Source organism: Dipodomys spectabilis, unplaced genomic scaffold (assembly GCF_019054845.1).
Source record: "Dipodomys spectabilis isolate Male_0828 unplaced genomic scaffold, ASM1905484v1 ptg000204l, whole genome shotgun sequence".
Classification (NCBI taxonomy): Eukaryota; Metazoa; Chordata; class Mammalia; order Rodentia; family Heteromyidae; genus Dipodomys; species Dipodomys spectabilis.
In genome coordinates this window covers 322,880-350,228 of record NW_024870881.1, presented here as the reverse complement: position 1 = coordinate 350,228, position 27,349 = coordinate 322,880, and the positions used below count along the sequence as shown (strand labels likewise).

The following is a 27,349-nucleotide window of genomic DNA, read 5'->3' as shown; positions in this document are numbered from 1 at the left end:
TGTTTGGCTTCAAAACAACTATCACTCACTTGCTGAGTAAATACCATAAGCTGAAAGTGGCCTCCCAGGCATCCTTGGTCTTTTCTAGTTGAGTCTACAGAGTCCTAGATTAACATTGCTCATCTTCAAATCACCAGTGGTTTTGAGCCATCCCTAAATTTGTATTGTTGGATATGTAGAAAGGTTCTTGCACAGTAATGCATTTCTCATAAACACAGAATGGAAACTACAGGAGATAAAAGATTGTTGAGATGACCACGTGTGTGGTCACATAGGAGGCAAACCTGGCAAGATCAAACACAATATTAGTAATTTATTGAAATTGGACAAGATTTGAGGGATAGTTCAAAGGAAGAGCATTGTTGAGCTAAATAGGAAGGACAATACTGAGAAGAGTCATTGCAATAGGAGAAAAAATAATGGCTACTCAGGAGGCTGGGATAGGAGAATTGGGCTCAATTAGTTCAATTGGGCAAAAGTTACTGCAACTTGTATCAAAAACAAGCCAGAAGTAGTGGTTCATTCCCAAATACTCAGGAGGCCGAGATAGAACAGTGACTGGTGCATGTTTTGAGAAGCCAAATGGAAAGGCAGAGCTGAACTGTCACTGCCTCTTTTGTCTCCCAGTACCCCTGGAAAATGAGGTGGACCTTACTTATTAATTGTGCCACATATAAAGATGCTTTGTATGCTTAAAAATGATGCTTTGTGTGTTCAAACACACAATAAATAAAATTAGAAAGTACCTAAGCTCTCAGTGTGCCAATTTATATTTAAACATGCTCAGTAAGTTTATTTTTTATTCTAAATGGTAATTTTCCAGTGAAAGGGACACAAAATTGTACATTAAACTTTAGGTAAATTTTCAAAATTTACAACTTAATGACCAAAACCTGTGTATTTCAAATTGTTTGGGTAAGAAATAAATTCTTTGGTTAAACTGATTCATGTGTCTACCCTGATTTTTTTAAAAAATGAATCATTCATTTTTGATTGAAGGTATTTTCTTAACCAAGGAATTTTGAATACTTTCTCTGGATTTATTATCTTCGAATACTTTGCAAACAGATTTAAAATGATATGTAGGCCTTCCTTAGATATGATTCTGATTCACTTTGCTGGTTTATTCAAGTTCGGTGACTATAATTTGTGTTCTAACTGCCTTCTTCAGTTTCTCTTCTTTTTATCTAGCTTCCATTGAAATGGAATGCCAGTCACCATCTTGAGACCCATACTCTCACACACTATGAATCATGAAGTCTTTCTAGATTTCATTCTCAGACTGAACCAGGCTGAGTAGTTGAAGCTCTACACATGGACAGGCCCCTTGTCTACTGTGCAGATGGGAAAATATGAATGGAATTTTAATCATTTTATTATCTTAAAGTAGTTGCACAAAGAGGTTTCATTTCAACATGTCAGTTGATGAATACAATGTATGTTGAAGGACTGGGATTTCTGATACAAACTAGTGAGCCTTTTTGCTCTATATGAATCCCAGTAGCTTTGGTTATATTTTGAGAGGTTATGAATATCATTAAGCAGTGCAGAGTGTGAAATTGGCCAAAGAAGTATTCATACTTCTACTCTAAGGCTTGGTTCAGTCTAGAGTTTAGAGAAGTGGTTGGAGGATGGATAGGAAAGTAATGAAGAGTGATCTCCTTGGAAGACTGCCTTGAGAATCTCTCCAACTTCAGTACTCTTAAGAACCACACTTGAAGAGAGATGGAGGTTGCTCACTTACCAACCCCTTCATCTCTACCAGACATCACTGATTAGTGCCCACCCTTCTGGAGGCTGGTGACCTGTGAATAGACAAAAGAAGTATCAGCTCTGTTTCCAAGACTCCACTAAAATCACTTGGAACTGTTACTGAATAACAGTGGTGGGGGGAGGGAGGAGGAAGTTTCCTTGAAATTGCTGAGACTTGAGATTGCCTGAAGGAGATCTTTTGTTTGTAGGGGAAAAGAGGTAGAGATAAAACATTCCAAGTCGAATGAGTATGCTCTCTCTGTGTGAGGAGACATAGCTTGGCTTGCTGGCTGTATGCAAGGGTCTATGTTGAACACACATACCCAGACACACAGAATGAACGAGCAGAATGAAAGCAAGATTTGCTCAAGTGGGAAAGCACTTGAGGTATGGCTTTAGGTAAGCTATTTTAATTCTGTAAACTTTAAAACCAGTGTCTATTTCAGAAGGTATCTGTTGGGTGCATTGAGTTCGTTGAACGGGAATTCTCAATAGCAAGTGGAGCAGTATGTATTGATGATGCCTGTGGTGCCAGAGTGGTAGTCAGCGGTTTCATAACCATAATGTCCTACACAGGACAACCAAGGGTTGCCCAAGCCCTGCGCAACTGACCAATCAAGACATAAGCCATACTGAAAGAAACTGGACCAAGCTGGTTAATAGAACAGCAAGAACTAGAAGTCTAGTCTCATAGATTGAAGAAAATAAAAATTTCATTTCTGAGGCAACACCCAGCTAGGTTGATTTTGCATCTTGTGACCTTCCCATCTGGCTAGTTTAAAGAAGAGCATGCAGCCTGCCCCATTGACCACTAAAGGACTCATGAGGCCTGGCTGCAGAGAGTGCAGTCAGGGGCAGTAAGTCTGATCCCCAGTGTCATATTTGGGATGGCATTCCAGCTCACAAACATTTGAGCAAGACTGTGAGGGCAAGTTGCCAAGGAGTACAGTACAAAACAAATGTCTCCTTGTGTTTTTTGCTGCATAGTGTGTGGTTTTGTATAACTCAAAAGCCATCAAGGGCTTATGGCCGGAATTTGACATCAGCGACTCTTACTTTTTAGGGAATCTACTCTGTGACAAGTTGCAAATCCTAGGGAAAGGGCTGGAAATGTTCAGAAGTGTTATAAATGGGTTTAGAACACTTGTGAACCCTGCCTGAACTTGTATTAGATTGTCCCACCGCTTACCCATTTGACATCAGAAGAAGGAAAGCATTATTTAGAACAGCATGTGTGAAATCCCTGAAGAGATCTTTGAAAGAATTAAAGTGAAAAAATCTGTCCCAAAGCAACTTCAAGTAGAAAATAAATGATCAGATGGGAAAACATGTAAATCAAAAGTAAATTTCTTTTTCCCTCTCCTTTCAAGTAAATGGGGCCTTTTTGTTTGGTCCCTGGTTCACAGGGGGCTACAAGTAAAGGAGCCATTTGGTCATTGCCAAGTAGGAAGTGTAAAGGAGTCCCAGGTGTTGATTCTCCCTCCTAATATCTGCGGAAACTGATGCCCACTGAGGAAATAAGAGAGTAAAAGGTCCAAAGAAAGAGCTAGCACCTTGAAAGCATTTGGTCCATAAAGACTTTGTGACACCCTTTCACAACTGTCTGTGAAAACTGCCTGTCACCTATTGTTGCCACAATTTATAGCTGGAGACACTAGAACATAGAGAGGTTTGGCAACTGGTCAAGGTTACTCACTAGGAAATAGCTGGCAGTAACATTAGAGCCCAAAGTCTCAAATATCACAAAGTACTATTGGACAAAATGGCATTGTGGATGCTCAGATTTGAACAGCCTTGTGTCTTGTTAGATTACCACATCCGAGAGTATGCTTCCAACCTAGCTCAAGAAGGTGCTGGTTCTAAAACTCTGTATTAGAGCTCTGGCTTTCCTACAAACACATCCTCATATTAGTATAATCCACATTAAAGTGAAATCTCTTCTTGCTTGTCAAACTCCTCAGATACTTTGTCATGGCTGCATTCTGAATCTCCAAGAAGTAGAGAGAATTACAGGTGCTGGTATGTTGTGCTTTTGACCTAGGAGTTTCCAGATCTATCTCTCAACACTTAAAACCACTACACTGAGTGATAATTTCTTACCTATCTAGTTACCCCACATGCCAACAGCCCTGTTGTGACTCTTATAGTTTGACTGTATATGACCATAAATCTGGATTCTTGTTTTGGACTTTCCATAAAAGAAGTAGTAATGCCTTTTACAGTATAAAACCTGCTCTCTTGCTCCATACAATTTCTGTACTATGAAGTTGCCTACCTTTTTTTGATTATGTTTTTTATCTTTTAGGATTCCCATAAAAATTCAAGGTGTCACATTTAAAAATAGCCCGTGCATAATGGCTCTGTGCAAGGAGCAATTGATTCCTTCCCCCAAAAGAATGCTTCTCTTCAGTCCTAACTTTTTTCAGCACCATTAGCAGACACATGTACTTGTCAAAGACGCTCCCTTCCACTGATATATAAATAACATGACTCAGACAGCACAGCAAGAAGACAATCACAGCCTTCATCAGGAGACCCTACTTTCTTTATTGTCACTTAGAAGGGGGGAGTCTATTTTATCGAATGAGAAAGAACTAACAACAAAATGCACAGCTGGGCTATTTGCACCCTTGTAGGCTTCTCTGATGAACATTGGTACAGGAGCTGTTTTTCAGATGGAATGGGAGGGTTACAATAGGAAAGGTAAGAATCAGTGCCATAAGGCAGGTTCCTATAGGAATTCTATTTGCATTTGCTACACAGGGTGGGGGGTCCCTTTTGATTTTATTCTATCCCTGCTTATTCATGGTAGTCAAGTGGAGCAGGTTCACATTTTGGGTCTTAGACGGGTTCCTGTAAATGCTTTCTGTGTGCATAAAAATGTTTTGTAGGAATATCTACACCTCAATTCTGTCTCCTCCATGTGTCAGAACTATCACCTTAGTAGGTAAACTTCTATAGCTGGTGAGAATAATTCCATCTTCTACAGACTGGAGATTTCTATTTTGTGCTCTGGGCATTTTGCGTGGGGTGGGGGTGTCATAAAGTTAGATTGAGCTATGAATAGATGCTTTGTGGTTTCAGTGAATGGCAAAGAGCCCAGTAATGGTATATTCCAGGGGTTCACAACCTTTGAAAATGAGTATGCTATTGTGTTCAGCCTTTTCTGGCATGCAACAGAGGGAAGGTGAACCCAGCTCTGTGCACTGACAAAGTCAGTCCCTGCCTGGCCACAGAGAACTCCTCCCTTGGCACTGTTGTGAGAGATGCCAGGATGTGGTAGGATCATTCTGCCTTCAGCCAGCAAGTTACGTCATTTGGACTCCTTATATAAGAAGAATGATGTTGATGAAATCCTTCTTTCATGTACCTGTGCTTTCTTTGATGCTAAGAGCACCATTTGAAATCACAGCGCATATTGGACAGCTCAGGCACTGCAGCTGCTTGGGCTCCTGAATGGAGGAGTATTTCTCAGGTGCTGGTGGTTTACTTACTCCCTATAAGAAGATACAAATGGAACTGAGTGGCAGTGCCTCACACTTGTAATCCTAGCTACTCAGTAGGCAGAGATCTGAGGATCTTGATTTGAAGCTAGCCTGTGCAGGAAAGCTTATGAGACTCTTCTTTCCAGCTAACCAGCAAAAACGTAGGAAGTAAAACTGGTTCAAGTGGTAGAGCATAAAAGCTTTGAGCAAAAAATCTCAGTGACAAAACCAAGTTTCTGAGTTCAAGCTCCAGGACTGGCACAAAATAGAGGAAAAGAAAAGGAAGGCCCACATGGTTACTGAAAATTAGAAATGGGCAGAAAATTCTGTGTAGCGTTCATCAAAAACTCAGGGTTGAGAGTTGTCATTATGGTCTAATTCCTCCTGTAGCACAGCCTGCCTATTATCATGTGTCAGCATGTCTTATAGCTTAGTGGTGACAGAGAATGACCAGTATGAAAAATGAGACCTACAAATCATATGGTTACTATATAGAAATCAGCTCATTTTTTTTTAAACCCATACAGCCTGAATTTCTACAACCCTGCAAAGGATATCATTTTCCTCCATGAAATAGAGAATCACAACCAAATCTCCTGCATCAACCATGATTTTCTTTGCTTGTTCTAGTGATATCACCAGTTGATATTGTAGCCTGTGTTTCCACTAAAAAATTATTCATTGTCATCAAAGACCTGAATTCTTTGTGTCTATAAGCAACATGCACCTCAATAGCTTATTTGTAAAATGGGAATAGCAACTTTCTGTCTTTATTACAACTGGGTTGTGCTAAGGATGTTTTAATCAGTACTGTCATATATAGTATCTTGAAGTAGAGGGAAGTCTGGTCCTTGTCCAGAAAGCACAAACACCAGTAGCTTATTTGGGATGTAGAGTTCCCTACATGTTATCTTTGTCAAAATTATCTTGTTAATTAGAAGACTGAGTTCGTGGTGCTTGTTTTAATCCAAGATGTACATTTACCTAAACATCAGCTGCTTCTATATTTTTGGGGAGAAACAGAATTGTGATTGATATAAAGAAATCATTTTGCTGGGTTTGGTATTGCATGCCTGTAATCCCAGCTCCTTGGAAGGTGAAGACAGTACAACAGTCATCCAAAACTGCTCTGGGCAAAAGTATGAACCCTATCTGAAAGTAAACTAAAAATAAGAAGGACTCAGGACATGGTTCAACCTAGCAAGTATGAAGCCCTGAATTTAAAAAGAAAAGAAAAAGGAGAGGAAAACAACAGAGAGAAAAAAGTAGAAAGTAGAAAGGAAGGCAGAAAGGAAGGAGGAGAAAGAAAGAAAGAAAGAAAGAAAGAAAGAGAGAAAGAAAGAAAGAAAGAAAGAAAGAAAGAAAGAAAGAAAGAAAGAAAGAAAGAAAGAAGGAAAGAAAAAAGGAAGGAAGGAAGGAAGGAAGGAAGAAAGAAAGAAAGAAAGGAAGGAAGGAAGAAGGAAGGAAGGAAGGAAGGAAGGAAGAATGAAAGAAAGGAAGAATGAAAGAAAGAAAGAAAGGAAGGACGGTAAGGAAGGGAGGGAGGGAGGGAGGAAAAAAGGAAGAAAGGAAGGGAGGGAGAGAGAAAGGAAAGAAACAAGGAAGGGAGTAAGGTAGAAAAGAAAAAATTGCATTAAGCATTTTTTTCTGCCTCTAAGTCTTGAAATAATGAGAAAATCCTATGTCCCTGATATCTTTCTAAACAATAAAAATGAATAAGCATAGCTGATGAAGGATGCCCCTTGTACATGTGGTTCTTTATTGACTAATCACCTTGTTGATTGCTTTCCTGTGCCAGGTCGGTGGCCACACAATGCTGCCCATCCGTTGGATGCCTCCAGAGAGCATCATGTACAGGAAATTCACCACAGAGAGTGATGTCTGGAGTCTGGGGGTCGTATTATGGGAGATCTTCACCTATGGCAAGCAGCCCTGGTACCAGCTGTCAAACAATGAGGTATGTAGTAAGTCAAGAGAGACCACAACTACAGGGGACAATATCCCAAAGTCATCCCTTAGCTGGGACCTTCTGTGGGCTAGAAGTCAGGCATCATCTACGTGGCTTTGTTGGGGAGAACATACTTCCCAAGCAGCCTTCTGTGAACATAAATTTTATAGCCAAAGCAACGTTTTCTAGTGTGTGGCTTAGTACCAACTACCAAGAGCACTAGCCAATGAGGAAAAGCAGCAGGGACTGAGTTTGAGTCCAGGTCTTGGAAAAGAAAGAAAGAGGGGCTGGGAAGGTAGCTCAGTGGTAGAGTGCTTGCCTTGCATGCATGAGGCCCTGGGTTTGATTCCTCAGCACCACATAAGCAGAAAAAAATGGAAATGGAGCTGTGGCTCAAGTGGTAGAGTGCTAGCCTTGAGCTGAAGAGCTGAGGGATAGCACCCAGGACCAGAGTTCAAGCTCCAGGACCAACAACAAAAAAAAAAAAAAAAAAAGGAAGGAAGGAAGGCAGGCAGGCAGGCAGGCAGGCAGGCAGGCAAGCACAATATTTGCAGACTCATGCTTTCCTTTTAGCATGTTTCACTAGAACATTAAATACCACTGAGAAAATCGTGCTTATTTTAAATTGTGTGCTGGTACTGGGACTTGCACCCAAGGCCTTGTGCTCTTGCTTGGCTTTTTTACTCAAGGCCCTAGTACTTGAGCCATATTTTCACTTCCAGCATTTTGCTGATTCATTTATGAGAAGAGGCTCACTCATTTATCTACCTTGCCTGGCTTTGATCTTTGGTCTTCAGACCTCAGCTTCTTGAGTAGCTAGGATTACAGACGTGAGCCATCAGGGTCTGGCTCTAAACATTTTATTTCCCTTCTAGGAATCTTTTGTAAACATACTCATCCCTTGGCATCCATGCAGGATGGGTGCCAGGACTGTATTGGATTCCAAAACTTACACTGCTCAGATCTTTTACATAGAGTGGCTTAGAATTTGCATATAACCTATACACATCCTCCCTTATTCTTTAAATTATCTCTAGCTTACTTATAATACTGATTGCAACACAAGTGCAATGTAAATAGTTTTTACTGTTTTGTTTAGGGAATAATGGTAAGAAGTCTGCACATGTTCAGTTCAGATACAATTTTTATTTTTATTTTTATTTATTTATTTATACCAATTCTCACAGCCTGAGCACTGTCCCTGAGCTTCTTTTGCTCGAGGCTAGCACTCTTCCACTTGAGCTACACTGCCACTTCTGACTTTTTCTTTTTTTCTTTTCTTTTTTTTAAAAAATCTTTTCAACTACTTGATCAGTGAGCTTTATTTATTTATTTTGTCAGTCATGGGGCTTGAACTCTATGCCTAGACGTTGTCCCTGAGCTCTTAAGCTCAAGGCTAGTGCCCTACCACTTGAGCCATAGCTCCACTTACAGTTTTTTCTGCTTATGTGGTGCTGGGGAATCGAACCCAGGGCCTCATGCACACAAGGCAAGCACTCTACCACTGAGCCACCTTCCCAGCCCACTTCTGACTTTTTCTGTGTATGTGGTACTGAGGAATGGAAGCCAGGGCTTGCAAGCACTCTCCCACTAAGCCACATTCCCAGCCCCCAGATGCAATTTTTATGAATAGTTTCTTTCCACAGGCTACAGATGTGAAGAACACAGGTTTAGAGAGCTGAGTTTTTATCTATATTGGAGGCACATCTCTGTTGGGCAGTTCACATGTTTTAAATACCCATATTTCCCTTTTTAATCCAATTCCATTAACTCAGATGCCCATCCATCTCTATAACTGGTGGTTCCCTGAGAGTCAACGTCTTCACACAAAAGTGCTTCCACCTCAAGCTAATGAAAATGAAAACTACAACCTATGGGACTTTTCATGTGAAGTCTAGGAGCATTTACACAAAGAAATTATTTCTCCACCAGTTGTGTAAAGTTGCAGGGGGAAAGGGGCTTTACACATAATTAACCAATCAGGTTAATTATTATGTAGACCAACTTTTCTGGGTGAAAGAAACAATGAGTGGACTCTTTCCTCTTTCTCTCTCTATCTCTCTCCCTCCTTCCCTTCCTCCTTCCCTCTCTTTTTCTTTTTCTTCCTCTCTCTTTTTAAAATTTTAAGGCCCCCCCCCACCTGAGCATGGTCACACATACTCAGGAATTTGAAGCAGAAAGATCTTAAGTTTGAGGCCAGCTCAGGCTACAAGCGTGAGTTTCAGACCAGTCTCAAAAACAAAATCACCTCTCATCAAAAGAGAAAACAGGCAGAAGGGAGAGGGAACAACCAGTTATCCAATTAGCTGTCTGTCCCTCAGCAGGTGCTTATATAGCCAGATAGTGTAATATTATCCAGACACTGATAATTGTAGATATAGTTTTACAAACACCTAGAAGAGAGGTGTTCAAGTGTTCTATACATAAAAACATGTATCTATTAATGCTAGTAGCTACCTTGATCTGATGAGCACACTGTGTGCATGTGTGCATGTGTGTGTGTGTGTGTGTGTGTGTGTGTGTAATATATATGTGGGGGGAGGATGATGATATGCCAGTACAATTATTGTACATGGATTAAAATAAAATTTTAAAAAGGAAAAGGTTACACTTTTCATTGCCATTTATCTTGTCTGCATGGCTTCCCCCCACCCCCACCCCCACGTACCCCTGGTCTGATCTTGCTTTTGATTTCTGTCCAGGTGATAGAATGCATCACTCAGGGCCGAGTCCTGCAGCGACCTCGCACGTGCCCTCAGGAGGTATATGAGCTGATGTTGGGATGCTGGCAGCGAGAGCCCCACATGAGGAAGAACATCAAGGGCATCCACACCCTCCTCCAGAACTTGGCCAAGGCATCTCCAGTCTACCTGGATATTCTAGGCTAGGGTCCTGTCTCCCAGTCCAATCCTTCCCAATGCACTCCTCAGAAGGGCCGAGAGGACGAACATCTTTTAACTGCCGCTGGATGTCATGACTCTGCCGTCCTTCGCTCTGACAGTATTAACAAGACACGAGACACTTTCAGAGGGAAGCAATGTGTGCTCCATCCACAGATACAGTATTGACTTCGTTTTTTTGCATTATCTCTTTCTCTCTTTCCATCTCCCTTTTATCTTTCCTTTTTCTTTTTTTTTCTCCCCCTTCTATGGATCTTTTCTGCTTCATGGGTCCTTACCCTCTCTTCGATCAATCTGGCTCCTGTGTTACTATGAACTCTGCATAGACAAAGGCCTTAACAAACCTACTTTGTTATATCAGCAGACACTCCAGTTTGCCCACCACAACTAAAAATGCCTTGTTGAATTCCTGCCTTTGATGTGGATGAAAAAAAGGGAAAACAAATATTTGACTTAAACTTTGTCACTTCTGCTGTACAGATGAGAGTTTCTATGGATTTACTTGTATTTATTTACTATTATTACTCCTCTTTATTGTTTTGGATGGCGTAAGCCTATGTATAACAAGGAAACCTTATCTATGGGAGATTAAAACTTAGAAAGAGAGATTGATCATAAACCACATAAACCACTACTATGGGAAAAACAAAGACAACAATTGGAATCATCTGGTATGAGGCCCTACGAAGGAAAACCCAGCAACTGTTAGCTGGGAGGAATGTATTTGGCATCTTCGCTGAGGACCTTTCTGAGGAGTTAAAAAGACTGTTGAACTCTGTGCCGTGAACTACTCTTTTCTCATCACCAGAAACACTAATGTGCAGTAGAGAGAAGAGAAGGCTTATGGGATACAAGATGGCCCAAGAGATGCTCAGACCCAATCTTGTCTTGGTTGGCTGTGGTAATAACACTGATTTGTTTCCCAAGTCGTATCTACTACTGGAACCTTTTTCAAAATTTGTTGAAAGAGGTGGATCCTTGTCCAGAAATCATTTCAGGGTCAGGTGGGAAAGCCAAGGACTTGGAAAAGTTAGGACAAGTTCTCCGTGTGGAGGCAAGTTTCTCTTATATTGAACTTTTCAGATAACAACTCTTTCCCACCCCTACCTTCCACTCCCATCCTTTTTAACTGTGCAAGCAAAATTGTGCATGGTCTTCGTCAATTAATACCTTTTTGTGCAGAAACTACAGCTCCAGATGTCGTGCCCCTGATAGTAGGTAGAGCAGATCCATAGGATGTCTAACTTATGTAATTAAGGGATGATAATGGAGTTCATTAGCTGAGAATAAATGTCTCTGCACTATATGGTCAGTGGCAATGATGGGTTTTGACCAAATATGGACTCTGAAGCCTGCATATCTTCATCTCCATCAAACCCACGGGACTATGGGATGGACAGAATCCATCCCTGAAGGAAAGGAAACCTCACCCAGGGCATCACATGCATTCATGTTTAGTGTACACAGGACAAAGTCTCTTGCTCTGGGCTCTGGTTGGGAGAGAGTGGTTTTATTCCAAATGTATTCACTCCATTGTCAGTGTGATGTTTGTTTTCTTCACTCCATTGAAATATAAAGCCTAAAAAAGAGAAAAAAAACAGAAAAAAATGGCACAGCATGCCCACGGAAAACTGTGCACAGACTGAGCATGGAGATGTGCTGTTAAGCATAGTCATGGATTTGTGAAAGATGGTGTAAATTTAAATAGAAATTTACAGTGATTTGAATAGCCAGTTATACCAAGAGAGAAAAAAGGTGTTTCTGTTCCTTCAAGAAAATTTGCTACCCTCTGTGAGGGGAATTTTGCTAAACCTGTCATCTTTCTAACATAAGCCAGATTGAAAGGGAGTGATTTTTTAACTCATTTTAGTTCATTTTATTTAGTATTTGTTCCATATCTGTTTAGGTATCATTTGAACCTGCTAGTTACTGGAACAACTTGCTTAGAAGGTTCTCAAGAACAGTAAAGTGTCAACTAAGAGAGAGCAAAAGGAAATCCAGTGCTAGATGTGGTCAAGTGAAAAGAGGGAAACAAGATGAACAATATTACAGTTCCTGCACGTTCTGCTCTGGCCTGTGAGAGATGGGAGTTATTTATTCTCTTTGTACATTAAAACAAACCCCTCCAGAAAGAACATAATAATATAACTATGAAAGCCATATCTCCATGATATATGCACAGAAGTATATATCATACTAAGGGCCCATGGTACTGTTAAATCACTGTGGAACTCTGTAAAGCAGCAAGGAAGGGGCAGATTTGTACAAATTCTTCTAAACTCCATCAGCAATGACCCGAAAACATGCACAGGTTTGTCATTCTCTGTGTCTGGCCAGCTGCTCCAGGTGGAAAAGCTAACAGAGAGCAAAGGAGATGGAACTTTAAGAGGTCAAAGTTAAGGAGGGCCTTTGCAGTTTTATAAGGAAACTGTTTCAAGTTGATGAGAATATGGGAGCATTTCATTTCAATTGTATACTTTCTTCTGAAAGACAAAAGCAAAAAAATATATGTATTAATAATTTCTTACATCTTCTAACTTGCCCCCTGAGGTCTTCAAATGGTTCTATGCAAGTGCAAGGTTTTATAGTTATTTATATTGCTTATTATTATTAATATTATTATTTTAATTATTCCCTCTGTTGTCTCAAGAGTATGTGCTGATTTCAGAGGTCTCACTTTGAAAGAACAGCAGATTGTTACTAAAATAGTTGGAAAAAACCACACAATATCTTGAAATATTTATTGCTATTCCTCTACCACCCTCTTTCTCATGAGGATTTAATTTTCAGAAAAATAAGAATTTCATGCTAATATGTAATACTCACCAAATATGGCCTGCCCTCAAATAAATTAAAACTACATTAATCATAATGACAAGATTAATTTCCTAACCCAAACCCAATCTGACAATCATTTCCATTTATAAATCATTTAATAGTTTTCCAAACACCTTTTCACATGTGTTTGTAAATTATTCCTATTTTTATAAGTGAGGAAGTTGGGACTTAGAAAAGCTTCAAGGCATGCTGGAAATCTCCAGTCTAAGTTCTAGTACCAGCCAGCTTTATCCAAGTATTTCAACTGAATAGGTTTATGATGCTGTCCACTAAGAATGCTCACAAACATTAAGGAAGGAAAGCACAGTAATAAAGTCACAAAGCAGGATAGGAAATTAGAAGACCACATGGAAATACATGAGATGGCAAGCAGCTGAGATATTGTGATACACATAGTCTTGCTCTTAGCTAAACCTTTGTACACTGAACCAATGTCATAATCAGGCTTATTGAGAAAACACTTTAAACTCTGTTATCAAGGATTATATCAGAATTCATACTATACATATGTTCACATCAGCGCTACTTGTAGTATTTCATGTATTTATATATGCATATGTTATAAATACTTGATTTATACATATACAAATACACATACACTGTGTGTTTGTGTGTTTATGCATAAATATATAGGCACATGGTAATAGAGATACTTTATAAATAGGGTGCAGTATGAATAATTTGCTTAAAATCTGCTAAATAACCAAAACTTTAAAAAATAAAGTCATGTGGCAGTGTTTCCATTTTCCATGTGGATAGGACCACAATGCACTTTTTAACTCTGCATAGATGGAAGACAACATTTAATTTATTTTCATCTTTGTCCACATTTCTATCATGTTCACATTTACCCACTTTATTTTTGCATGGGTCCAGAGTGCAAGCATTCTAGATGCAAATTGGAATGCTGGGAGAGCAGAATCATAAAGGAAATGGCAAGAAATCTAGCACTCTATCCCAAGTTGGCGGCTTGTAAGAATTCACACAATGGAGTGTGAATATATGAACCAATGATGTGGAGTGTTGTTCTTGACAAAAAGTATTACCCAACAGGAGTCCTTGGTCATGAATACTTTCTCCTCAACACATTAAATTTTGTCTTCAGCATAAGCATAACTGCATAAACAAATACACATTCAATTCTCTTGCTCTCCTCTTTTTGTTCTCCTTTATTGTAGCACCTTTATTTCCAATCCTACCTTTGCTTTGTCCCTATATCATCAGTATTATAGGAAATTTCATGTAAGTAATGATTAGTGACCCAACTCCCCAAATATGTAAGTTAGCAGATAACGCTGATTTTTAACAACATGTAACTGGAATGTAGACACTCAGGTTGTGTAGCTTGTATATGAATTTCAAATGTTATTCTAAAGAATTGGGGGGCGGGAGGGGAAGGACTCATAGTTTAGAAGGACAATGCAGGAAGAGGCATTCTCTTATTGTCAGGGCTGGAATGAATCATTGCTGCTTAAGTCAAAGGTTCTTGAATTCCCTTAGGTTTTCATCCTCCTTTCTTTTTCCTTTGACTTTTATTTATTTTTAATATGTATTTATTTATATATTTATTTATATATACATGTTTACTCCATTCATCACAATCACAAAAGCAACGCAAAAATGTGTATGTGTGTGTGTGTGTGTTTGTGTGTGTGTACATATATATGTTGCAGGCAAAACACTGTGAATCTCACAACCACCAAGCAACTACTTTGCCATCTTAGCAAACGTCTCAGGAGACAAAATGGGGAAAGATGAGAATGTCACTTTTCATTCTGTATTCTAGGCCAGGTCCATGTTTATTTTATTTCTTTGGTCTATGCATGGATAAAAATGATAGTGAGTGAAGGTTGGGTGGGCAATCAACTATTTAGAGCAACACTGTTAGTAGCCATGTGCTTGAACAGGGAAAATAATATGAAGAAAAGCCTACATCTTGCGGCTTGTATATCTTACTATTGCTTAAAAATATATAAAACAGCTGGAAACATCTTAAATATAAGATCTTTGAATTAAATGTGGATTTCAACTTTGTAATCCCTGATAAATGACCAAATTATGTTAAAATATCTCTCCCTGCTTTCTTTCACCATTACTATGACTTACAAATCTGCCTAGAGATGTGGATGCCTTGCATTTGCTTCTGTATCTGGGGAGATGTTTGTATATATCCAGGCTGTCTACACACCCATTCCAGTATCTCTCTGCAGATATATTTCCCCTTCAATGGTGGCCTGGTATTTGGAACTCTATTTTCATTTGATTTATTTTTCTCTTAATGTGATGTCTCTGTGCCAATACCTACCAGTTCTTGTTTTGCAATGTTTTGAGGTCCATTGCTTTACTAAGACCCACTGCATCTTGGCTGATTTCAAAGTGACACCCGAATACAGTGTTTTAAAACAAAAGTTTGTTTGTAAATCATGTGACCAGCTTCTCTCAACCTGACATGGAAAGTCTCTTGTACTACAGTGTATTTAATAAAAATGATGTCTTACAATAAATAACATCCTCCAAAAGAGAGATTAAATGTGACATGATTACTTTTTAAATATGTATAGAATTTCCACAAAGCATGGTGTGTTCTTTTTTACAGGTATGTATGTATGTGTGTATCTGTGTATGTATGCATACATGTGTGAATTTTTAAATTTTATTTTGTTGTAAAGGTGATATACAGAGGGGTTCTAGTGACATAAGTATGGTGTGAAGTACATTTCTTGTAGAACAGTGTTACCACCTCCCTTGTTTTCTCCCACTTTCCCTTTCCCCCAACTCCCCTTCCTCCCACAAGTTGTGAAGTTCATTTCCAACATAGTGTCTTGTGAGTATCGGGGTTGCATTGGTTTGCCCTTGGTCCTTTGTCTCATCATTTTGTGATACATGTGTGAATATTTTGGTGTGGTCACTGTGGATGCCCACAGGGTTTGTTGATGGAAGATAATGAGAGTAAGTGGTCTTATGTACAAGTTCCATGACTTCTCAACAAATCTGGCATTTCAACTTATATCTCAGAGAACTAAAACATGATCGCTTTAAATTCTGAAAATACATGTTCTATCTCCATGGTCCAATATGGTAGCCGTCAGCTACGTATACCTCGTAGGCACTTGAAATGCAGCCACTGTGACTAAAGAACTGAATTTGAAATTGAATTTAATTTCAATTCATTTACATTTAAGCAGCCACATGTGGCTCATGACTGCCATGTTGGATAGCACAAAGCAAGACATTGTTTTACCATGGCTTCTACATGATTGAGCTAATGGAGCCTCTCAGGAGAAATGTATATTGTGATATCCCCCAGTTGGGATTGCCTTGAGGTTCTGAATTACCCAAAGTTGGAAGGAACCAACCACACCATTACTTCTCGGTGTACCCCTCTTCTCCTCCACCCTAAGAAGCACAGTGAGGATGGGATTGACCATAATCCTGGCATGGGTTCCAGGAACAGAAGGTTTGGATGTAAACTGCCCAGAACTCAACTTCCTCAAATACTTCTCTTGAATACTTCCTCTCAGTAATGCCTGTATATACTCCAAGAGTTACAAAAATATAACAAATGAAAACTCATCAAAGACTTAGGAATTTAAAGCTGTATACAGAGCAAAATAACTTGCCAAAAATCCAAATAAGATTATGTGCCTTTGAGAGATTTAAGTGTGTGTGTGTGTGTGTGTGTGTGTGTGTGTGTGTGTGTGTGTGTGTGTATGGGTGTGTATCCACTCAAAGAAATTAGATTAAATTAGAGAAAAGCTTTATTACTTATGCTTTAGCCAGCTATAACCTAGTTAGGGCAATTAAAGATCAGAGTTTATATCATCTTACTTTTCAATATTTTTTAAATAATTTGTTCAGTTACGACAGTTATCAATGGAAATTGGAAACTTGAAGTCACATATTTCAGAGAACTTATTTGGTATTTTTTGTGACCCACGAATCTTCCCCTTTTGGAAATACTCCTTTCATAAACCCACAATGGTGCCTAACTTCTCAATAAACACTTCTGAAATATTATTATGAATAACCTCATTAAAACAGACATACTTGTTTTTAGAATAAGTTAACTCAAAGAATGCTTGCTATGTGCTAATGCATTAAATATACTAGTTTATGGTGATTGTTGTAACAATTTACCACAAACAAAGTTAAAGGTGAATTAATAGAAATTTAACCTCTCACCATTCTAGGGACCAGAAGTCTAGAATACTCCCTCAGAAGGCTCTATGGGAGAAACAGTTCCTTACCTGTTCCAGCCTTGGGTTGTCTCAAATGTTCCTTGGCTCATGGACACATCACACCAATCTCTGCCTCTCTAGTCACATTGAATCTTTTTAATTTATTTTAGATGTATCCATGCAATTGCATGTGGAGTTTAGCTAGACCATCCAGGGTATATTAATCAGTATTCCATTACTGCTACGGAATACCCAAGACAACTTATCAAGAGGAAAGGTTTATTGTGGCTTACAGTTTTAGAGGTTTCAGCCCATGCTCACTTGGACTCTATTGCTTTGGGCCTATGGTGGAACAGTGTATCATAGCAGGAGAGTGTGGATACCTTATGGAATCCAAAAACCAAAGAAACAGGTTGGGGATTGGGTGTTGATATCTCCTTCAAAGGCATATAGCCAGCACCCTAAGTTCCTTGTTAGGCCAAATCCCCTAAAAGTCTTATCCTCTGCCACCAGTACTACGGGTTGGGGACTAAGCCTTCAACACCCTTGCCTTTGGGAGACATTCAAAATTCAAACTATAACATGGGATAAACTCCTCAAGATTTGTATCTTTCATGATACAAAGTAATATTAACAAGGTAGGTAATTAGGATGTACACATTTTTTTGGAGGGGGCACTTATTCCACTTTATTATTTTACTTAATTCATGAAAGTCTAATGTCTACCCTGAGAGATAGGCATTATTACAGTCTCAGAGAAACTAAGAGTTTAGAAACTTGCCAAAAATTATATTGGAAGAAGCTGACCAATAAATACAGTGCTTAATAGTTACCATTCATATCTTGACTCATTTAATCCTCAAAAATCTCTATGAGATTGAAGAATTTAGAAGCCCAGTTCCAGAAATTCAAATTTCTGGCTCACATAAGGAAGCATTCTAGTTAGGGTCTAAGCTGGCCACATCTCTTTCACAGGTTGTGTCTATTCTGCTGCTTAACCTATTGAGTTTATTGCTTATTTTACTCAGTCTACTTTTCATTCTTCGAACTCTTATTTAGTTTGCAAAGTTGCCTTGTCCCTTTTCATAATGTCTTGTGGATTCATTTATCATCTATACCTCTTTGAATATTTCATCACATTTAATTTAAAAAAGCATCCACCAGGTTATACTCTCCTCATTAGATAGGCTTAGCAGTGATCCTCCAGAAGATATTCAGTATCTTAATCCTTGGAGCCTCAGAATCATAACTTGTATGGAAGAAGGAAATATTGTCATGTATGAGAAAAGATATAATCAAGGTAATATCTTGAGAAGAAGAGCTTTATCCTTGAATTATCAAGATGGACCCTACATACAAACACAAGGATCTTAACAACAGAAACACAGGAGTTTGAAGACACACAAGAGAAAGAGATGGGAAGAAAGTGGCAGAGGTTAGAGAGAGGTGACCACAGCCCAGCAATACCTAGAAAAAGGTTGCATGTTTTCTCTCATATGTGGAAGTTAAAATTAGTTTATAAATATGTAAGTAAACATTTCTGGTGGGATGCAAGGGTACACAAATATGCTAACTAAAATGCAGTAGGTTCCGGAGAGAATTCAAACTATTTTCTTAGAAAGGTTAAATCATAGTTCAACAAATACATGTCAAGAAACTGGTATGGGGTGGGGTGGGTCAAGGGGGAAGTAAGCAAATAAAGAAAAAGCAGGGAGAATGCCATCAAAAATTCAATGCACAGCCTATAAAATTAAGAAAAGTGAAGGAAGAGGTGGGTTGGGTGAGATGAGTGAGAATGTTAAAAAGGGTGGCACTGATCAAAATGCATCATAAACTGCTTTGTTGAATGGCAAACCCTGTATACAAGTACTTGAAGATGATAGATAGATAGATAGATAGATAGATAGATAGATAGATAGATAGATAGATAGATAGATAGATAGATAGCATAAAGAAGACAGGAAGGAAAGAAGGAAGGAAGGAAGGATGGAAGGAAGGAAAGGAGGGAGGGAGGGAGGACAGAACTCTTTAGAGTCTTCAAGGGACATATGGCTCTGCCAGCACCTTGATTTTGAAATTTGTTATTTTTAAACTATTTAAATTGTGGTAATTCATAAATAGAAACTAATGCATCTGTGAGTTGTCTAATTTTTAAAAATCTAATGAGCTTAACCATCATAGTTTTGTTTCTGTTCTATAGGTGTGTCTTCAGAGAAGTTCCCCTTTCCAAAGGTCTTATCCCTATTCCAGATTGTGGACCTGGTCCCAGATTGTAGTTTAGCATTTTTTCCTCCCATGAATCAGTATGTCTGAATTTCTACAGGTCCTTATTTGAAGCAGCACAGAACCAAACAACACTGATTCCTCTAAATTTGGACCTTCATCCTCTGCACAAGGAGGTTTGGGGTGTTTAATTCCTGGAGAGTGATTATATTTACCCCCATAGCCTGTGGAAGTCCATTCATTCCTACCTAACTCCCTAAACATATAAATGTGATTATATTCCTCATTTGTTGATACAGCACTCTGGATTTATATAAAAATCCCAGTCCTGACATCCAAATCCATTTGGTACTATAATGCCAATCACAAAACTATTTCCCTATTTTCAGTAACTCTGAGAGTCCTAATAATTTTGGACTTTAATTTGGGGTTTACCTTTATTTAATATGTGGAGAGTTTTCTTTCTCTTCTGAACATTTTGTTATATCTTATCAAGTATGTGTATAGGTTCAGATAAAGATGTGTAGCTTGGAGCTGTGGCTCAGGTGGTAGAGTGCTGACCTTCAATGCAAAAGCTAAGGAACAGCCTCCAGGCCTTGAGTTCAAGCCTCAGTACCAGCATGCATGAATGTGTGTGTGTGTGTGTGTGTGTGTGTGTGTGTGTGTGTGTGTGTGTGTGTGTGCATGTGCATGTGTGTGCATGCATGCATGCTCATGTGCGTGCACACACATACTACACATACACACAATATGAAGCTTTGCATACCTATTGAATCTTCCATCTTCCCTGGAAACCTTAACATAATCTTTAATTTGAAGTGAGCATATCCTTCACACAGTCTTCTTTTCCTAGCAAGATGAATATCAGAAAATGTTCTGCTTTCATGGTGGATCAGAATCACGTGGGGGTACTTTAAAAGATAAGGAAGGCAAAATTTTATCCTGAAAGATTTCTTTTAGGCTGGATGTGGGCCAAAATGTGCATGTTTTTTGCATTACTAATAAACAGATCGGATAGAGAAAGATTATGGAAAAGGATAAGCATTGGTCTCACAAGGCCAACCACCCCAATGTAAACACATTGGGTTCCACCCAGGACTTCCACAGAGTATGGGCTAGCATAAAAACAAACAAAAGCATAAAAACACCTTTAGAAGAGTATTAGATAGACTTGAAAAGCAGACATGATTCACTGGCAAATGGTTGAGTAATGAACCACGTGTTTTCTCAGAAAATAAACATATTTTCTGCAAAACTCCCTTGGAAACCAGTTATGCCCTAGTACTTAAGTCAATCACCCCAGATCACCTAAAATGCAGGGGGTGGTGAAAGAACTCTAGGTGCTCATCCTAACAGAACAGCCAGTAGTTCTCGAACCATAAATTCTGATGAGGCTCTTCTTGTTCTTGTTTGCTGAGTACCAACTATCTATGGCCATGAGAATGAAGCCAGCAAGACATGTCGAGAACTGAAGTCTGTCATGTTGCTAGTAAACCCCAGTACTGAGCACTGCAGAGGAAGGGCTAGTACTTTCTTCATAGTGCAACCTAAAACTTACGGAGACCCAATGTCAGGTTCTCTCCTGAAGGATCTAAACTCAATCCTATGAAATAGCTGTGTGTTTTCTCAGAAAGTCATGGGCAACAGGCACAGAGAGTATACTGTTTCTGTCTTCTAGCTTTACTTGAGTTAAAGCTACTCCATGGTCAGTACATCAGATATGCTATGTGTACTCTCTAGGCATTTGACCCTGCTTGCCTGACAATATTGGAAGACAATACAATATTAATATTAATATTTCACTGACCATTTCCTGTTACTGGAATACAAGCTTTATGCAGGCAGCCACTTTAATGTTTAATGGGTAGTATTCAACATTTTTAAATAAATGGAAAAATGAAGACGTGCAAAGGGCTTGAAACATGAAGTCAGGAAACCAGAGCAGTAGTTATAGAGGACTAAGAAACGACAAACATTCCTAATATTTTCAGAAACAAAGGATGAAGACTTGGGAAGGTCATTCTAACTCTCTTATGCTTTAGATTCCTCACTTACCAGCTGAATAATAGAAACTTTTTCTCCTCGGAGGCAAATGAGCTAAGTCATGCTCATTTGAAATAATAAAGCAAGTTGTTAGTATAAGTCACTCCTAATAACCCCCCCCCCTTGTAGACAGTCATTTTTTTATTTCTGACTTAGTTTGGGAATCCCAGACAAGCCACTAGAAGAAAACGAAGTCCCCATGCACATTAAAAGTTTTCTTTTCAAGGAAATGGCGCTGTGGCTCAAGCGGTAGAGCGCTCTCCTTGAGCTGAAGAGCTGAGGGATAGCACCCAGACCCAGAGTTCAAGCCCCACAACCGACCAAAAAAAAAAAAAAGTGAAATGAAAAGTTTTCTTTTCAAGTGAAAAATTGAGTTGCCATTTTGATTTTTCTTTTACTGAGACTTTACTGAGTCAGAAATAAAAGGTTAAGCATTCCTTGACAGATCCTCCCGTAATTGATGGAAATTATTATGGTCAAATGGAAAGAGAACAGAAATCATTATATGGCATCTTTGAGATAATGGCCTATTTTGTTTGGTTCAGCTTGATCAGGGGACTTTTCTACAGCAGATGTTTCAAAAAGTACTGTGCGAAGTTATCTAGTGCTTCTTTCGTTTAGGGAACCAAACATTTCTGGGAGACAAATAGTGACCTAATTTCTAGTATTGGATTTAGTAGGTCTTCAGATATGTGGTATCTGAAGGGGAAAGGATAGACCGTGGAGAGAATGGCTCCCTGGAGTCTCTCATAGTGTGAAGGATTAGTAAAGTCGGAAGGACAGAAAAGGGCAATCCTGTGAACAACCTTGTGGGTGAATCCAGACTTAATGAGAGGGGATTTCTTTGTGCACACACCCCCTCCTCCGTCCCTCTAGCCCATTTGCATTTTGCAAAGTATCCTCCACAAGGTCTTCCTGCTGCTGAGGCAACATCTGCCTCCTGGACACCATTGCCCATGGGCTCAGATCTCCTGGGAGTGCACAAAGTAACTCTTATTCATTAGTACTTGGCAGCTCTTTAAGACTCCCTTGTGTTCTCCCTCTTACAACTGTTCCCTCACTGAAAACTCTGGAATACTTGCCAAATACCCAGAAGAAAGGGCAAGGAACTAAGCTCTGCCTGGTAAAACGAATGCCCAGCCTTCAGCTCCCAAGTTCCTGGTTAAACACCTCAGCTCATTTGTTTTTCTTCTTCTCCTCACCTGTTCTCCTGGCTTTATCTCATTCTTGCCACAAGGGGAAAATAACTTTTTAAGGGATCAGCAAGGTTAAAAGTAAGATATGTGTCCTCTTCTTCAGGAAAAGTCATCTATCAGTGCTGTCAACATAACAAATAACAGCTCCTCTCAGCCTTTGTACTGAAGATCCATCTAAAATTTCCCTTTGTGCTGTTTAAAAACTAAAATAAAATAAAGGAATCTGGGTTTTCCACAGGGCATCTAGCTTTGTCATCCCTAAGGACAGAGTGGAAAAGGTAAAAGAGTCTGATTATTTGCTGCTCAGCCAAGAATGAAGGTAGGGAGTGTTTGCTAACCTAAAGATAGCCTTAATTTTATTTGTTTTTTCCTAAGGAACATCTGCTTGTACAATGATTAGACACTGGCATTCATTAGCACAGGAAGTAAAGTGTCTGAGGTTTGTGTCACTGGGAGTGTTCGAGAACAAAAATAAGACACACTCGTGGGAGTGATTTGAGAGCATTTTTTCACACGGTGCAAAGGTTCATCTTAGGAAACTATGGAGTATTCAGAGGAAAGAGTGGTTGAGAAGGCACTTTTGTTCAGTGATATTTGTGCAGTGAATTGTGGGCATAGGTAGTGGACACTTGCCATCACATGTACTCTGTGAATGAATGCCTAATGAAGGGCTTGCTGCAGCCACATCTCAAAAAAAAAATACTTGCTGAATAAATGAATACATTTCTTAGGCACACAGTGGAAAGAATGCAGTGCATTCTGTGTACCCTTTCTACATTCCAAAGCGCATTTCCATAGATGATGGCGTTTTCTTTCCTCACATTTCTAAGAGGACTGCGCTCCCAGCTCCAATCTTTCCATATTTTGTAGATAAGGTCACATAGTCCTAGGAGTTAGTGACAGAACTGGAACTAGAAGGTAAGGTTCCTAATTTTTGATAGAATTTCAAAACACTAAGCCATTTAGCAAATGACTTTAAGTGAAACTCACCAGATCTGTAGCTCTTATTTATAATATCAGAGTCCAGTGTCTATATATTCTGAACCCTTTGCTTTCTTCCATCCTTTCTGCCTGTGGCTGAGAAAAAATACAATACTGTTAAAAATTGGATTTTTGAACATTTTAAGGGCGGTGTGACAAGTGTCTCCAAAGAGGAAGTTGATAAACTTGAAAATTATTTTCTACATTTCTCAATCTACTCTTTGAGATTTCCAGGAATAGATATTTGATTAGATATTTGAAAGCATGTAAAATGTAGCAATCCATTGGATTTTTCTTATTAAAAGGATAAATTGAACACATCTGTTTAAAAAAAAGTGTGACATGGTCCCTTGGAAGGTGCACTAGATACCAGAAAGATGGAGATTTTGAGTGCACTTAAGGGCGTTAAAAATCACCCCATGAGGTTACACATGAAAAAGTAAAAAGGAAGCATACTGGAGTAATGAAAATTAAAATTTAATCTAAATGTTAGAGGCAGGACCAAAGTTCATCTACTGGTTTCCTAACCTCCAGAGACCCTATATCTGTGGGCCCAGTTGTATGTTTTACTAGCTTCCTGTAGCTGTAGCAGGCATTTTTAGATGGCTGTGGGAGAGGCAGATGTGTAGTTTGAACTCAGGGCCTTATTCTCTTCCTTAGCTTTTTCTTGAGCCACTCCTCCACTTTTCAAACTAGGCAGTGTGTGTGTGTGTGTGTGTGTTCACATGCATGCTTGTTTGTTCTAGTCTCCCCCCCCCCCACAAAAAAAGCTCACACTTGCATTTAAGCTCTATAAAAAGGTATGAATTTGGCTGGGAATGTGGCTTAGTGGTACAGTGCTTGAATGAAGCCTTGGGTTCAATTTCTCAGTACATGAACAGAAAAAGCCTGAAGTGCTGTGGCTCAAGTGGGAGAGCACTAGCCTTGAGCAAAAGGAGCTCAGGGGCAGTGCCCAGGCTCTGAGATCAAGGCCCAGGATTGGCAAAAAAAGTTATGAATTTATATTTTTAATATCTATCAAATAAAATTAAGGTCCTTCTTCCATTTCTTGCATTATCCTATTAATAAAAACAATATTTCAGACTGCATTGTCTCCCAAATTTTAACTGTCCCCGCCACTGACCAGTTCTCTCTCAGGAAATCAGGCCCAAAAAACAAGGAAGAGACCATAAAGAATCTGGAAAGCGGTAAACAGCTCCCCATTTCTATGCCGGGTGTGGGTCTCCAGCCCCCTTGCTCAGCCTCAGTCATGGTTCTTGGAACCTGCTGCCCTCAGGGGACACAGTCCGCCCTTCATCATTCTACCTATTGCCTCCACATCTCTCTCACGTCTTTTGAAAGAGATATTTTGGGAAGCAGCACACGCACATCCAGACACCAATTACTCAATCTCCCAGCAAGTATGGAGATGATGGAAGTGTAGCCCTTTGGTCTCCTAGCAACAGTGTGGGGCGGGGGAGGCCGTGCGGCAAGCTGGTTGCCCAGCAGCATCCTGCGTAGAAGGCATTTGCGCATTTTACTTTTGTTGTTTTTGAGGGCCATTTCTAAAACAGGCTCTGTATTCTCAGGGGGATTTTAGGCACTTAAGTTATTCTTTGAAAAGATCTCTGCTGACATCCACAGGTCCTATAATTAACATCTCCAGCCTTCACAGGCCGGAAGTGTGCCATCACCCCTAAAAATACAAAGCCTGGTCCTGTTCTTCCTCTAATCTTTTATTAAGAATTGTTGGATCGTCCCCCGCCTTCCTCTCCCCTCCTTTCTCCATACTGCCCTCTCCAGCTTGTGTGCATATTCACTCCAGATGTGGATATTCAAGCCCTTTATATAATTTGTTCTAAATGTTGGACCCTACTTTCTGGGGGTGGGGGTGGGGAGATTATAGTCACTGTACAAGCATTTGTTTGCTGACATAAAAAAAAGAGTCTTCAGTATCATAATTCCACACCTGTTTTCCCCATCCCTCTCATAATCTCCAACTCCATTCCCTCCCATCTCACCCCCAGCCCCTCACCTCACAACCGTTAATGTGTCGTGTGTCATGGACAAGGAATTTTTGACAGAGGAATAAGAGTTGATTAAAGGAAGGAGCAAGGTGAGAGCTTTGCATGATCACTGGCCCTTCTACTGAAAATACTTGAGATCCGGACAGTAGGGAGACTGTCTTGTAGAAAGGCGGTTGTTTTTAGCGTTTATGGAATAGGCACATTTGCAGTAGGATTTGAAATCGAACTAGTGTCAGAGGGAGATGTGGGATTTCATGATCAACAAAAGAAAATTCAAATGGTGATAGAGTTGAGGAAAAGCATGTCTGCTGTAAATCCATGACCTATAGCTGTTATTTCTGACCTACCGGCCCCTTCAACTCCAAGAACCTTGGAGAGGGTTAAGCTCCCTGACTCAGACTTGGGAATGAAGGAGAGCATAGGGAATGTCAAAGATTGGAATGCTTTTGGAGGGGCAAGGGGAATGCAAAGGATCAGGAGGTAGGATGAAATGCATTGTTTCAGGAGCATTGATTGAAAAACCAGGAGGCACTAAGCCTGCCCTGAGTTCAAAATTACTTCTTAAATTCACCTTAAGAAATGATGGCTGAGGGGCTGGGAAGGTGGCTCAGTGGTAGAGCGCTTGCCTTGCATGCATGAGTCCCTGGGTTCAATTCCTCAGCACCACATAAGCAAAAAGAAAAAAGCTGGAAGTGGTGCTGTGGCTCAAGTGGTAGAGCACTAGCCTTGAGCTGAAGAGCTGAGGGACAGCGCCCAGAGTTCAGGCCCCACAACCGGACCCCCCCCCCAAAAAAAGAAGAAATGATGGCTGAGATGAGAATCTGTGATTCCTAGACCATCTTCTAGGTTTTCTTTCAGTCAAGTAAAAGGCTGTCTTTACAATAAGCAGAGATAATCTCCCATGTTTCTTCTTCTGCTTCTCTGTGCTCTAATTTTTTTCCTTGGAAGTTTACAAGATGCCCATTTTAATACATTGATTTGTAATCATTGCATTACATATATCAGATCATCATATTATACAACTTAAATATATTTTTTAAAAATACTTATCCTTCCCTTCAGGGATTCATGAATTACTACACAGAGCTTATCAAAGCCATGAACTTCTAGCATTTTCAAGGGGACCTCTGAGAGATGGCACCTATCTTACTTCTCAATGGAATCTAAGTCTGAAATTTTTAGCTCATGAAGCCTTAACCAATGGCTATGATAACCTCGAAAAAGAGAAGAACTTCTTCCTGTGGGTCTGAAATGCAGGACAACTTCAACGGTGGGATTTATAGGTACCCATGAACACAGGAATTCCTTTGCACTACTGGGTGTGAGTCAGAGACTAAAATAAGCCAGTTTGACAGACTGAGGGATTTCAAGAAGGGGAATAAAAGTAGGAAGAGAGATGAACAAGACAAAGTAGTTATTGTTTGTTGTCTGTGCTTATTGGCTACTCTTCAGAGGTGGGAAATTGAGTGGAAGCAGTGAGGCTGTTTCTAAGAAAAATCCAAAGGGCAATCCATATTGGAAAGGAATTTTGCTCTTGTGGGCTTCCTTCAAGTGTTCTCAGTCTTTACAGACATGAACTATAGAAAGCCAATACAGATTAGACACCCACCATCTGCTAGACCACTGGGATCTGCTAGTTCTTCATAGAAGCATAGATAAGTCACAGAGCTGTCTTCTTCCCTCTTGGCACCAGCTTTAAGAGAAGCACAAGGCTAGAGCTCACAGGATCCAAGAACATCCAAATTCATAGTTAGGAGGCAGACTCTCGGTCTTAGGAAAACATTCAGCTAGGTGAAAGG

At 39.7% G+C, this 27,349-nt stretch overlaps 1 protein-coding gene across 3 annotated transcripts in view; it reads left to right on the top strand.

Annotated features, from left to right (window-relative positions):
• Ntrk2 (neurotrophic receptor tyrosine kinase 2) overlaps positions 1 to 10,073 on the top strand; it is a 371,115-nt gene extending 361,042 nt beyond the window's left edge. For all 3 annotated transcript variants that reach the window (XM_042696232.1, XM_042696230.1, XM_042696231.1), the window contains 2 exons: positions 7,036 to 7,194; positions 9,888 to 10,073. In XM_042696232.1, the coding sequence (XP_042552166.1) occupies positions 7,036 to 7,194; positions 9,888 to 10,073 (345 nt within the window). The remainder of the gene's footprint in view (positions 1 to 7,035; positions 7,195 to 9,887) is intronic.
• The last annotated feature ends 17,276 nt before the right edge of the window (positions 10,074 to 27,349 follow it).